The sequence below is a fragment of the Chaetura pelagica genome, unplaced genomic scaffold (genome assembly GCF_000747805.2).
Source record: "Chaetura pelagica isolate M959 unplaced genomic scaffold, ChaPel_1.0 scaffold1048, whole genome shotgun sequence".
Lineage (NCBI taxonomy): Eukaryota > Metazoa > Chordata > Aves > Apodiformes > Apodidae > Chaetura > Chaetura pelagica.
Window position 1 is genome coordinate 783,013 of NW_009954300.1, and position 14,313 is coordinate 797,325.

The following is a 14,313-nucleotide window of genomic DNA, read 5'->3' on the forward strand; positions in this document are numbered from 1 at the left end:
GTGAGCTCTTGGGACAGGAGGTCAGGGCCACTGGGGTTGCTCTGTGGGTTGTAGAGGACAAAGCAGATGTTGCCAAGATCGGTGTCTTCAGCAGTGGAGGAGGGTGAGCTGGACTGGGGCTGCTGCTGGTGGGGGTGGCCTGAGGCCGTTCTGCAGGCTGTGGCTGCACTACTGCTGATAATGACATTTTTCAGTTACAGCCTCTTCACAATTTAAAAGTAGGGGCTTTTTTGGTTTGGTTTTTTTTCTACTTATTAAAAGCATTACCACCTTTTTTTTGGTGAGCAGGAACAGCCACTTCCCAGTCTGTCCTCTCCCAGTTCAGGTGTTTGTAGTTCCTAACCTTCCCTACCCCATTTTTAGCACCACTCAACTGAACTCTCCTTGGCTGCGGAAAAGGGGCAGGGTGGGCAGCGATAAGGACACCAGCTGGCTTATTTCTAAACTTCCTGGCAAGTCCAAGAAGATCTTGATCCCCATGTACTGCACTCCCAGGAGGGCCTGAAGGTCCATGAGAGAACAGGAGTGTGCAGGAGGGGGTGGTTCTGGGGTCAGAGTAACCTCTGACAGGGCTTTAGTGCGTGAACTCTAGGCCTGTACCAGTGTTCCATGTAATGCTTCAGAAACCCAACACAAGCCTTTGATGTGCTCTCCAGCTCTAGGCTCAGTCCTGGGAATTGTATCCCTTTCCTAGAACCAGCTCCACATCTGTCTGTGCTCCAGCAGCAAACCCAGATCTGCAGCCTGGGGGGAGGGGGAACAGCATCACAGTGACCACAGGGGGTTTGTATTACATCTGAGGCCACATTCTTGAGGACATTCCAGCTGTGCAGGACAAGAAGGTAAAACTGACATAGTTGTGATTTATTAACATGAATTAAAATGCCCAACCAGTGCTGCAATGTGACAGTATATTAAAAAAAAATTAAAGATCATATACTGTACTACTTTCACAAAGATCACACTTTTTTTTTTTGCAAAAGAGACTTATTATATACAATACTATATCAAATGAAAGAAGCTTTAAGCCGTTTTACAAGCAAAAGAAATACAGTATTTACAGCACTCGTCAGAGACATAGAAACAGTCTATACATTAAATTACATTTTCTGCAAATAACTGATGAAACAAAAAGCCATGTCCACACCAAAACTATAAAAATTTGTATTGCATTGTTTCCTATCTCTATGCACACAAAGAACTGCTGACAGAAGAAAATGGAAAAAAAATAATTTGTTAGTGCCATCACTTAGCCTGTGTACTTATTTAATTACATATGTATAAAAGTAATATAGAAAACATTCACTAAATGAATTTAACTGCAACAATAAAATTTTAAAGATTATGCAGCTTCAAACCTACTGCCAGAAAAAACAGCTGGAATGTTCACTTACAAAATGAAAAGAAATACCTAATACTGGCTTAACAGCACATTTTCAGGAATTTTAAAAAGCAAAAAATGGAAAGAATACAATGAAAGAGCACTGGTGTCTGCTTTTATACAAAGTATCATGTACAAGCTTTAAAAAGTACCTTGAATAGGTACATATGAAATATACACAGTTTATATTACACAACATTTTAAAAATGTTTAGAATTAAAGGGATGGGTTTTAATGCCACCCTGACCCATGATAATTGTTCTGAAAAGTGGGTGGCACCTGTGCTCTGTGGATGGGGATCTGCCCGGGCACCGGGGAGGCCTGCTGGGGCCCCTGCACGCCGTGGGGAAGGCTGACAGGGCCGGGGTGCGGGCAGAACCCCGAAGCCGTGGGTGTTGCAATACTGCTTGGTCCTTGAGGTTGGATGTGAGGACCCTGACCAGGGAGTGGGCAATGAGGTCCTGTTCCAGCAGGCTGATGTTGAGGTCCAGGTCCTAACGTTGTGTGATGTGGGGCTTGTGAGGAATAGGAGGACACATTCGTGTGAGCGTTTGAAGGAAAATGGGGGGGTCCTTGATGAGATGGGTGGTGTAACCCTTGTGCTGATGCTGGGTGATGCCCCGAGCCTATAACGTTGGAGGGAGGAGGGGGAGGAGGGGGAGGTGCAGAGTTTACAACATGCTGGTGTTGTGCTTGCAAACCTTGGTGTCCAGCTGAAGGATGGGGAGGTTGGTGATGGGGGAGAGGACCTGGTGGTGGAGGTGGTGGTGGCAAATGGTGACCAGCCGCTTGAGAATGAATGTGTGATCCAGGAGCTACTGCCACGGCATGGACTGGACCGACAACGTGTGCTACAGAGTGCTGCTGATGAGTACTTTGCTGCTGTACAAGGTGGGGTCCTGGAGCAGGTGGTGGTGGAGGAGGAGGTGGAGCAGCAGAGGCTGATGCCTGGTGATGAATACCAGGGGTCTGAGACGGCAAAAAATGTCCTGCAGTTACATGGTGTCCTGGCACCGTTTGCTGACCCGCAGTGCCAGGAAGTGCTTGATTTGGTCCAGATGAAAACACAGTCTGTGGGGGGAGGCTGCCCTTCAGCTGACTGTAACTCTGAAAGTTTCCCGAGGGCTGCTGGCTTTGATAATAAGTAGAAGAAGGGGGGGGAGGGGGCGGAGGAGGCGGTGCACTGCTGTTCAAATTTTGTTGGTTAAACTGGCTGTAAGAAGCTGAAGATTGTCCTGAAGTTGTCTGAGTAAAGAGGGCTCCACTAGCCTGCTGCTGATTACTGGGCTGAAGGGTCGGTGCTGCCGGGTAGAAGTTCCGGTGTGTTTCCCTCTGGGGCGTTCCAACTTGAGGTGACTGTGGGTGATGAGGTCTGTAGGGAGATCCCAGCTGCTGTGAGTGAGGCTTTGGTGACAGATACCCATGCTGCACAGGTGCATGAGGGGTAGAGGACTTGGGAGCATTTTCTACATGAGGTGAAGGGGGGCAATGCAGCTTCAAAGGTGCAGAAGGCAACTTCTGTGGGTGTGAGAGCTGCTCAGCAGAGCTGCGCAGATGCGGCTGAGATGGATGAGTTTTTGAAAGTGCTTGGACACTGTTGGGCAGCGGCTTCTGCTGCAGCTCCGGTTTGGGGTGATTCACACACTCAGCCTCAGGGGCATTAGCTGCAGTTTCCCAGTGTGGATCTGGCTTGGTGGGTGTTTTCCCAAGTGACTGTGTTGAAACTACAGGACTGGGTGAAGAGGGCTGGAATAAAAAGGAAGTCAGTGAGGATAACTACGCCTGTGTTAGAATGGAAAGAACTCAGATTAATGCTCTCATCCCCTGCTGGTGCAAAGTGTTGAGGCACAGGATACGTATATTTGGTCTAAGAACAACAGCAACAATAGAAAACTTTTATTTAGCAAGACACTATTTTTAGCAAGAATATATCAATGATTCTTGCAAGTCAAAGAGTAGCAAGTGTATTTTGGAAGTAGTAACAGAAATACCACCCATCAGGTCAAAGTCAGAATCTGTTACTTGTTAAAGTTTTGTATTTCCTGAGTCTGAAATAAATCATTCCAGACAAGACTATTTTTGAAAATAAAGCCATTTTTAGAGTGATTTAACATTTTTAAACTGGCATAGTGCAAGCAAAAATACTGAACAATTACAATTACAACCTGAATTACTTCTTTTAATACTGCACAGGCAGCTACTCAACATCTTTCTTGCTATCAGCACCTCTACTGACACAGTGCCAAATCCTGATGTGGCAAGAGCCAACTCCTGTTTCAAGGTACAGAATATGGAAATCAGGTTATTCTGGACTGCCAGTTCTGCAGCATTCACCCTGTTAAACTGTGGTCATATGGAATCTACTGATATGATCTGTGTCTACAGAATGCAGGTTCATATATAAGCAGATGTAGCTACTGAGAGACACAGAGCATAAACCAACTTTTCAGCATATATGGACTATCTCAAACACAGAAGTTTACCCGTGTTCAGTTATTGCCCAGACACACGTGTCCATCCAAGCAGTACCTCACCAGATGAAGCAATCAGACACGTCTGTGTATATTCACATGCATGCAAGACACAAACACACACTCAGGTGCACCTGCACACACTGCATTACCTTGCTTGCTTTGGATGGACTCTTACAAGTCTTTTGTGAAGTATCTGGGGACGGACATTCAGAAGTAGGCTCTGAATTTTCAGGATCAGGCTCTAGAGACAAAGCAGAGAAACGTAAAAATGGGAAAATCACATCTTCTGCAAAGATTGCTAAACACTTTATATTTGACTTTAAAAGAGCTATTAAAGTCGTTGTAAGACTTTTCAGTATGACAAGTGTCATACAAGGTCATCTGCTTACTGACCTTCCATAAATTCAGTGAAAGAAGGGACCTTAAGCTGCAACTGGGAAATGAGATTTTAATGAGGTGAAGGTGGAGACTGAACATGAGACGGTGAGCATGGGCTACAGAGTGATTCTCCCCCTACAGATGAAGCAGACCCAAACGTAATATTAGAATGATCACAGACTGCCATGGGGGAACTGGTTAGATCTATCTGCCTTTGTCATGATACATTGACTCACCACTGTCCTTGTCTTTCCTATGATCACTGAGAAGTAGAGCTCGCTGATAACTTCGTTCCCTCACTTGTTCCACAGAGGTTGATGCAGTCCTGGAAGAGAGAAGCACGCTTTAGGTTTAAGAGTAGGTACTCCCACAGACCAAATTCAGGACAATGTATATGCAAACAGTGGCAAACAGTAGGTCAGAGAAAGTTTATAACATTGGTAACTGGTTGTACATAACAAATGTGATTTAAGTGTTTTTGTATCTATTTTCTCCCACTTTAAATACATTAATTTCCTGCAACCTTGTTACAAGAACTGACAATTCATCTTAATATGGAAACAACATCTGTAGATTTGTGGGTGTTATTTTTTTTCTTTTTCTAAATAGCTGAAAAGTTAAAAGCTACACTTCAAAAAATAAGAGCTTCAGTTACTACTTTGTATTCTCCATTTGTAGAAAACTGTGGTCTGCCAGAGCTGGAAATTTGTTCCTTAATAGTGGATCCATAGCTATAAATAGTGCAAAACTACAAATATGTCTCTGTTTAAGCTTCTACATTTAACTTGCCAGACAGTGGGTACGAAATTACAGTCATACTTCTCTCTCAATCAACTGCCCCTCACTATCACAATGTGATCAAGAACACCGTAAATGGCAGCAGGATACAAATCTGAGATATGCTGTCAGACAAGAACAGAGCATGACTCTGCATTGCTGCTGTGCTAACAGAAATGGTGGTGCTGTCTGCAGGATTACTGCAATAAATTCTTCCCTGTTTAGCCTGTTCCCACACTCCTCTCAACAATGTAGTACACTAGTTTTTGCATAGTGAACTTAGAGCCCCTTTTCAGTGGAACTCTGAAGACTACACTTACTTTCTCCCTTCAGCTGGTTCTACAAAATGCTTCTATTATTGAACAGCTGGAACATGTGAGCAGGACAGTCAACTCCTCAGCCCATGTTCATCCCAACACTGTTAGGCCTTCACTACAGCATAAAGAATATCTGCAGGGTTTACTTGGTGCTAGTAATGTTTTGGAGACAGTATCACCACAACTAACCTTAAGGCTACCAACAATGCAGTGGAAAATACCATGCAATGTTTTTACAGACTGAAGTAATTCTGTGTCATCTGGATATTGGAGCATCTGGCATGGCAGCCAGCAGAGCGTATGGTCTGCACACAGGGGAACCATTTAATGATCATAAACAACAATGCAAGTGTCACCGCACGCTCTGTACCTGAGCAGAGAGGGAAGTGTCAGGCAGACTGTGCAGCACCTCACATGTTGTGCTTCAGCAACAGCAACCACCACAAAACACTCCAGCTAGATCACTGAAGCACAGGCTTCCTCAAGTCTTCTAGAAGCTTTTGCTAATGAATACAGATCATTCTCCTGTTCTCTCTTTATTCCCTACAGCACTTTTGGAAAGGTTTTGAGCTTTAAAGATGAAAAACAGTCTCTTCAGCCCACAGATGAAGCAGTGAAGATGGAAGGATATGACTGCAGAGCTAAGGCTATGCTGAGAATCAGACTCAAATTGCTCACAGCCATTACAGCATCCTCTCCATCCTACTGCTGCTTCCTCTTCCACACACCTCCACAAGCAGGCACAGCCCCACGTGTGCAGTGGTGGAAGGAGCACACCTACTCACCACTGCCATTTTCTACAATTTACCACTCTACCGACACAATTTTATTATCTACAGAACTAGGCAGCTTCTCTTGCTCAAACCAGTACCTATTTTGCTCTTAGGAAAAAAGCAAAAAAGCAAAGCAGAATGAAGATAAGTTAATTGGTATATTATGAGTAATTTTTCATATATTCTAATCTTTATGAGGTATCTGCTATGTTTCTGAGGAAAGAATAAAACAATTCTTTGCTAATCTGAAAGAGTGGCTTTCAATCAGAAATCTGCAACTGCACCCTTGCCAATGAAAACTAGATTTCAAATAGAAAAAACTTAGATAAGTAAATCATTTATCAGCACTTTAGACACAGTTTTCTGCCTTACCACTGAACTTCTGGTTCATTCTTCTCACTGGAAGAAGACTCCTTAATTGCAGAGTTGTTTCCAATGTCTTCTGGAGCTGCATTATAAACAGTAGCTGGCAGTGGTACAGGAAGGCTTGCAGCGTTATCAGTTTGCTCCCCATTTTCACCACTGTTGTTATACCCATCATTAGCACCATTGTTACTACTTGTATTTCCTCCACCAGCAGCCTGAGGAGATACAGTAACCAGGGGGAAGTTTTCTGTCTTTGAGCCACTCTTTCTAGCTTCTCGCTGTCTCTTACGGTATTCTAGTAAGGATACCTAAGGGAAGAAAAAAACAACACAACAAAACAAACATTAGAAGGGAAGTTCAGTTGCTTCTTTTCTCACAGTTTCAATTACATGTGTTCTTTCAGTAAAATATACCATTTACTTGGTTCTAAAATAAAATAAAATGGGTATAGATTAATTGAAGCTATTTCACCACATCTGCAGTGACTTTACAGAGTACTGAGCTACTAGTGACTATAAGCACAATGTAAAATAAAGCTTGCTTCTGCCAAGAGCAGCAAGTCTGCATTCTGCCTCAGGGAAGAAACCCAAGAGGATGCAGGTCACTGCTCTAGTCATACTGTTAGTTGAAGCTACAAGGGACTTTACAGCATTTCCTGGAACTAAGAGTATACTGATACAGTAAAGCTAATTTTAAAACATGTCACATCCTGCTCTCAATCTGACTTCCTCATACAACTCCCCCCAACCCCCTTTCTGCTTCATTCTATTGCATACATCAAATAATTCTCTAAGCTCTTCATACATTTTTGTTAATGTAGAATTTGCAAGTTAAATGTCTGTTCTTTCCCCAGTTTATTTTTAATTTGTCTTTATTGCACTCTAAAAGAGAAATATTTTAAAGCTAAATTCCAAGTAAAGCTTATTACCAAAACCAGTGACACATGAAGGGAAAAGTGGTTTCTGATTTTTATATATATATGTATATAAAATCACAACACAGAAGCTTCTGTAGGTTAGAAAATAGTTTAAATGTTTACAAGTTGACTTCAGTGAGAAAAACAATTTTTCAAATGTTTTCACTGTGCATCTTCAGGATTTGAAGCAGAAAGCTGAAGTACTGACCTTCAGAGCTGCTTTACTCAGTTATGACACTAGTTTGGTGAAAATTGTTTAATGTTGTAAAATCTTTTCTTCTAGTTATCACCAACCTACTCTGAACTGTACAGTACCCAAAACAAGAAACTGAAGTGCAATAATGAAAAAACATTTATCGGACTTAGTCCTAAATAAAAATGGACATCCACTTCTACACAGAACAAACAAGGCATCCTGTGCTTTTTTTTGCAGTCCTAGGGTTTTTTGTTTTGCTTTAAAACAGATCTACCCATTAAAGACTCATCTGTATGCCATCAAGGTAGGAACAGTTTAAAATATTTGATTTTCCATAGAAGAAAGTTTAGGTTAAGAACTGATGTTGCTTTCACACAAGTTGTATCATTTCCACATCCCATGACTTGGATCCCTTCAGGAACACTGCTTTAAAGAAAGCTTAAGTGTTAAGAACAGGTCAAACCTATAAGTCTATGCAGTGTGGCCACTATGCACAGGACTGTACTGAAACAGAATGAACTTGTACAATGGTGAGAGAAAACAAGAGGATCAAATACCCACAGGAATGCTGAAATATGGAAAAAACCTCCTTGAACAACTGCTTGAGGACATTCATGTCTTGTGTAATCCTAGGAAAAGGCCTCTATTATTCTCCCATATAATAATTCTCACCTCTTTAGGTGAGACTACTCCCTCATCTTTACACTGTAAGAAGCTGCATTTTTTGTGTGTCCTTGGAAGGCCTAAACCCAATTCTTTCAGGGGCACAGATACAATTTTCTTTGGTTGTTTCTTCAGACTTTTAGACAGGAATCCTGGGGAGGGTGTCAGGGTGAAGCTAACACCTTTTCTCATTTGAGCATAAGGCCTCAGCAGTAATAACCTGGAAGAATCCTTATCAGCAAAAGAAAGGAGGGAATGATGCTGAAGTACTAAGTGTTGCTGGGATTTGAAAAGAAATCAATTTAACCTTCAGACAAAGAAGAATGTGAAGCTACAGAAATTTCAGCTTCTATGGTTTTCTGGCTCTGCCAAAACAGCAAAAGCTACAGTAACCTACAGTATGGGAGCTATCAAATTCTCAGGGCCAGGACCTGGTAAGAAGAGACCTCCTACCACCTTGCTTCATTTATCTCTCAGTCTGAAGCAAAGTAAACAAAAATCCACTTCTGATGGAGAACTTCTGAAGGAAGAATCAGGAGCTCCCTATAGAACAGGATGCCCAAAGCAACAGGAGGAGGTGTGTTACAAGGGTCACAATGGGACCAAAAAAACCAAAACCTGTTGTGCATGTACAGAATAAGCTCCCATCTCCCTGAGCATTACTTCCATTAAGAAAATAAATCACATCTTTCAAACAAGGAGTACTACAGCCTGTTAAGAGAACTGGCAAGCTGCTGCAGCGGAAACTATTGCCTTTCATGTTTCTAATTTTCTCAGTGAGGAGCAAAGGAAGTCTACCTGGCAGTGAAGTGCACTCAAAACCAGCTCTGCAAGGTATCTTCCAATTCTGGTTCAAGCTGACCACAACAACACAACCTACCTACCAGAACTGTTTCACAAGAGTAGCAACTTTAGATTGTGCTCATTTTTCAAACACAGTATTTCGCAGAATAAGAAATGAAGCCATGAAAAAGATTGCTTAGAACTAAGGATTTCAAGGTACCTCAAGTATATAAAAATAGGACAAGTCTCAGTATCACACATCTGTTAGTGTAATTTCTTACAGTAATTCATAGCAAATATTCACAGAGAATGATCTCCACAATGCCAGTATATATTCTGTATAACAAGTATCATCATACTTGGTGGCATAAGCAACCACTTTTAAACTTGAAAAGCCACTATTTATTGAGCAATTCACTTAAGACTCATATGAAATAAGTTAAATTTTTATCCATTACTTGTAAAAAATAAATTTAATAATGAGTGTATGCAGCTTTAGTCTTTACTCTTCATTATTTCCCACAAATAATGTCTACTACATAGCAGCATCTAAAGATGAGCCATCAGGGTTTAATTGCATTATCGTTCCTCTGTTATAGAAATATCATTTAGACTATGTAAAACAAGCCAAATTATTCTTAAAATTGTAACCTTTTTCTTCTGTGGAGGATTCTGAGGTGTGCAATTTCCATCCATCAAGTTGTCGTTATTGACAGTCCTTCCAAAGCCAGATGCAATTCCATCTTCTGAAGTACAAAAAACAGATGCTTCCATGAACATGCCTCTAGCATCGTCTTGAATCAGGCACTTTGACTCGCTTATTCTGAATCCACCTCCTACCTCCAACTGATGTGAAGGAGTCAAGTCCCTCAAATTAGAATTCATTGAGAAATTTACACCTGTCCTGTCGGGACTTTTTACCCAGGAGGAATAAATTGTGCCCCGTCCACAATGAGCAGTTTCTAATTGGCTGTTTGAATCAGTCCTATCATGTGTGGGGGCTTCCAGGTTTTTATGCAGTGCACTTTGCTCAATTACTTCGAGTCCCAGCTGGAGGTCTGATACAGATTCCATTTCTCCAGTGCACTGCCGCGTGACATCAGTCCTATTCCTTGGACTGGAATATCCAATAGTCTTTATATCTTGCAGGCCCATTTCTGTCAGGTTGGAATTTCTAAAAGAATTCAGTGCTAGAATCGATGCTCTGTCATATCCCTGTGTGAAGAAAAAGCACATCAGGTATTTTTCCATGCTCCAGGAAAACAAACTATTCTGACATTCAGCTGCAGGATTACAGGTCTCTCAATACCATAAATTTATCTACTTTTAAGAAACAGTTCTACAGTCAGACACACACTTCTACTATTGCCATCTATAACGTAAAATAATTTTAATAAAAAGCATATTAACCAAAGTTAAAGTAAACTTTAACTGCCCAGTTTTATTTATGACTGGCAGAGGAAAGGGAGGAGCTTCAACAGCAGCAAATCCCTTGCCAGAAAGTTCCAAAGTTTCAAAACATTTACTTCAAGGATAAAAACAAACCAAAACAAAAAAAACCCCAAACTGAAGAAAAAAAAAAAAGCTTTTCTGACACTTCAGAATTTTAGAGGCAACATTAAAACCAGTGTTCTCTAGAGGGGAAAAAAAATTCTTAGGTTACAGAAACCACTTTTGTACTTCTTAAAACTATTAACCATGAAAAAACCCAAGACATACCCGTGGCAGAAGTATCTTTTCTAAACCAACTTGTTTTAAGGTTTTCATTAATCCTTTTTATATTACTTGTATTATAAAGAGACAGTTCCTAAGAAGAACCCCTCTTTTCAAGTCAGATAAACATGAAAATATTCAATTACAGTTTTGTGGGGTTTTTTTAATTGTTACTTATTTTTACCTATTCCTTTTAGGTGCCATTCAGTTTAGTTCAACGTTTTTATACAAACTGTGTAGTGTTCACACCAACTGGAGCTCCACCTTTACACCTGTAACATTTCCTCACTCCCAGAACCATGCTGCCCCAGTAGCCCAGCCACCCACACATGTCCCTGCAGCAGGACATGTCCCAGGCTGGGAGTGCCCAGGTGCATTCCAACAGCACTTGCTGCAACTGAACTCTTCCACCTAAACCCATTTTTTACCTCTCTGCTTGCTCTCTCACTCTAAGCATGGTTAAGGTCAACAAAAATAATTAAGAGATGCTAGTAACACAGGGAAATGTTAATATAAATTTAACTACAGCCTGAAAAGCACAGCTGTAGTTTTTCTGTTCTAATCTAAATGGCAGTAGTTACTCCTTTCTACAACAGCCATCAGGATTTATAAACGAGACAGAAAAAGAGGAGAGAGAAACCAGGTGAAAATAGACAATTAAGTAGGTGAAGTGGAAATATGCAGTAATAAGCAATTAAAACCTGTAGGGAATTCACCCTTTACATTCCAGGAAACTAGCAAGGATTGATGAAAAGCATTTACTGAGAATGGTGCAACCATCCTGAAGAAATCTAAACCATTTTCAGTTTCTGGCAAATGTCCTTACCTCTTGACTGTAAGCTCGCCTTTTTATTTCTGGGGAACTGTCAGGTGAGGAAATATTCTAAATAAATAAGAAGAAATTGCAAGTGAGTTTATTTTTTAGCCTGGAGAAGAGAGAAAACACCTCCTTGTAGCAGGAGTACAAAGACTGAATAACACTAGAATGTCTACACACATTCTCTGAACACTCTGAAATAATTCTAAATCTCACCTCAAAGTGCATGGCATTTCCATGTATACATGGAGTTACAGGAGTAACTGGTGAATATATGGGTTTGTAACCATTTCTACAGGCTTCATCTTCTGTTTTTACCCTGGGAGGAGTAGCAAACAAGGATGGCTCGGAGGCAGTGATGTCAGCATGAGTTGGTGTGGCATAGGGAGAAGGACTTGGTGTGGAGGTTTCTGAGAATGCAGACTCCAACAGCTGGTACAATCTTCGTTTTTTTAGTGGTGTGGTTAGATCTGTGTGTTAAAATTAGAAAAAAGCTAGAAGATACCTACATACAGGAATCGCTTGCAGTTGCTTAAAAGACTGTAATGAAATTATGAACTTCATGCTAAAAAATGAGAAATACTACAAAAATCTCTTAAGGGTTTCAGGCTTCCTGAAAGATGAACTCTTACAGCTGACAGACTTACTGGAAAAATAAACTCTTAACAGCCTACAGATGTACTAGTAATTGAAATCTGTGTGCTAGGGTGATGGGAAGAACTGTTTCCAGAAAAGGCAAAGTCAACTTCTATGCATTTTTGAGACAGTTCAGCTATGAAGTGGAAATTCCAAGTCCAGGATGGTATGCAAGAATCATCTGATACCCTCCATTCCCTTGTGGAAGTATGTTTAGTTTTTAGAATGTTCCTATTATGTCTTATGCCTACAAGATTACACAACTTTTCCTCTGTGCAACACAAGCGCAGTGAATTTAAAAGGAATTCCAAAAATACAGAATAGCACAAAAAATTAATTTATAATCTAACCTCTTTATACTCATAGTGGATAACATTAGTCTTCTGTTGACTGTAAATACTATGAAATATGGTAGTTGCTTATTTAGTGTTAATTATACATTAAAGGGGAAAAAAATCCCAACCATTATGCAACTAAGCACTTCTTGCAAAGAACTTAACAGGAAACAATGCAAATATCTGTGTAAAAAACACAGTCCTCCACGTTTAACTACTTTGACGTAGCTCTTATGCACTGTATTAGTAAGAACTCTACCTGTTAAGGAACAGCTGTCATTCAGTAATAAAGGACTTTTATTTTCACCATTGATGGCTGGACTTCTAGATCTCTCTTGTGATGGTGAATTAAATCTATCAATTACTGTTGAATTCTCCTCTTCCAAAGCCTGCTTCAACCAACGCTGTAATAGAACAAGTTCAAATCAGTGACTTAACAGTTTAGTGATAAATGTTTCAAAACACGTTACACATGACAGAATTAGTTTGCCAACAGGTGGGGTTTTTTTTCTGCCTGAATACATGCTAGCAAATGAAGACTTATTTTTAATTAATATGGGAAGGGGAACTATAATGAAGGAAAGAATTACCTTCTTACAAGAGCCAGTTATGTTTTCCAGGGGTTCTTTTTTCCTCCTCTTTTCTGAAAGGAATGGTGAAGTAAAACGAATATAGTGCTTTGGGGTTGAATATACATGTGGGCTGTAGGTGAGACCAGGTAAAGAATTCAGCTGAGTAGCCAGGACTTCAGGGTCGGTAGTTATGCGTAGAGGCCTTTCGGATAAACTGTCTGCAGGCTTCCCTGTTTTATCACTCTTTTCACTTAACCATTCACTGACCAAGTGCTAAACAGAGAGAGAGAGGGGAAAAAAAATAATCAGTTTTGTGAGTGTCTGTATCAGTGGCTTTTAGAAATTTTTAGTGTAATTTTTCACCTTTTCAACTGTTACACAAACCAGAAAACAGCTATGTTCCAGGCTGCAAGTGCAATACACAGGGCCAAAATGAGGACAAACTCAGTGAAGTAATAGATTCAGCAGAAGAAACTGGTACAGATTTGCTCCATGTACCAAAGTTTTGGGCATTTGGCTTAGTTTGGTTTTGTTTGTTTGCTTGTTTTTGTAAACAAAATTTACTTCTTCTGTATTTAATACTCCCTGAATGTACTTTATATATATACTATATATATACACACTATATATAAAACACCCAGATGAGCTGCACTTCTCATGTGAATTTAACAACAGAATTCCAAGACATTTCAAAGTTGTGCCTGAGCACCTAAGCTGCAGGGCAGTAGTGTAATACTAATAGAACAAAGAAGTGAACTCCTCATCAGATTTCCTACAGTCAGGACTGTGCTTCAGTCAGTTTGTCAGGCAGGTGAGCATTCTTCACTACTGTAGCTGTACTAAATTACAACTAACTAAGGAATGCTTGTCAAAAAAGGGTATTATTTCCTAGCTATTTCAGTGTTTTTGAAAAAAATGCCAGTGGATTTCAGGTCCTAGTAAAAGATAAATTAACCTGAATTTTATAATGGTTCAACAAAGTTTAAAAAAAATAATTAACAACATTTAATGTGTTATTTATGCTTTAACACAGATGATCATAATGCATTTAAGTTGCTTGTCTTTTACAGACATTTATATTTATTAATCCATTTTTAGAGGAGGACTTTCTCCTCACTTAGGAGTACACTGGGTACAATACAACAAGGCATTTCAGACATTTATCCCAAAAAGTGCAGTAAAATTCAGACTTCTCCGATATCTTCCTTTTTTGCTG

The 14,313-nt window shown here is 40.3% G+C and overlaps 1 protein-coding gene across 1 annotated transcript in view; it reads right to left on the reverse strand.

Annotated features, from left to right (window-relative positions):
* Positions 1 to 849: 849 nt before the first annotated feature.
* KMT2E (lysine (K)-specific methyltransferase 2E) overlaps positions 850 to 14,313 on the reverse strand; it is a 61,166-nt gene continuing 47,702 nt past the window's right edge. The window contains 10 exon segments of the mRNA XM_010003848.1: positions 850 to 3,127; positions 4,005 to 4,096; positions 4,249 to 4,368; positions 4,470 to 4,558; positions 6,473 to 6,774; positions 9,676 to 10,239; positions 11,564 to 11,620; positions 11,771 to 12,024; positions 12,785 to 12,929; positions 13,116 to 13,370. Of these exon segments, the coding sequence (XP_010002150.1) occupies positions 1,613 to 3,127; positions 4,005 to 4,096; positions 4,249 to 4,368; positions 4,470 to 4,558; positions 6,473 to 6,774; positions 9,676 to 10,239; positions 11,564 to 11,620; positions 11,771 to 12,024; positions 12,785 to 12,929; positions 13,116 to 13,370 (3,393 nt within the window). The 3' untranslated portion in view covers positions 850 to 1,612.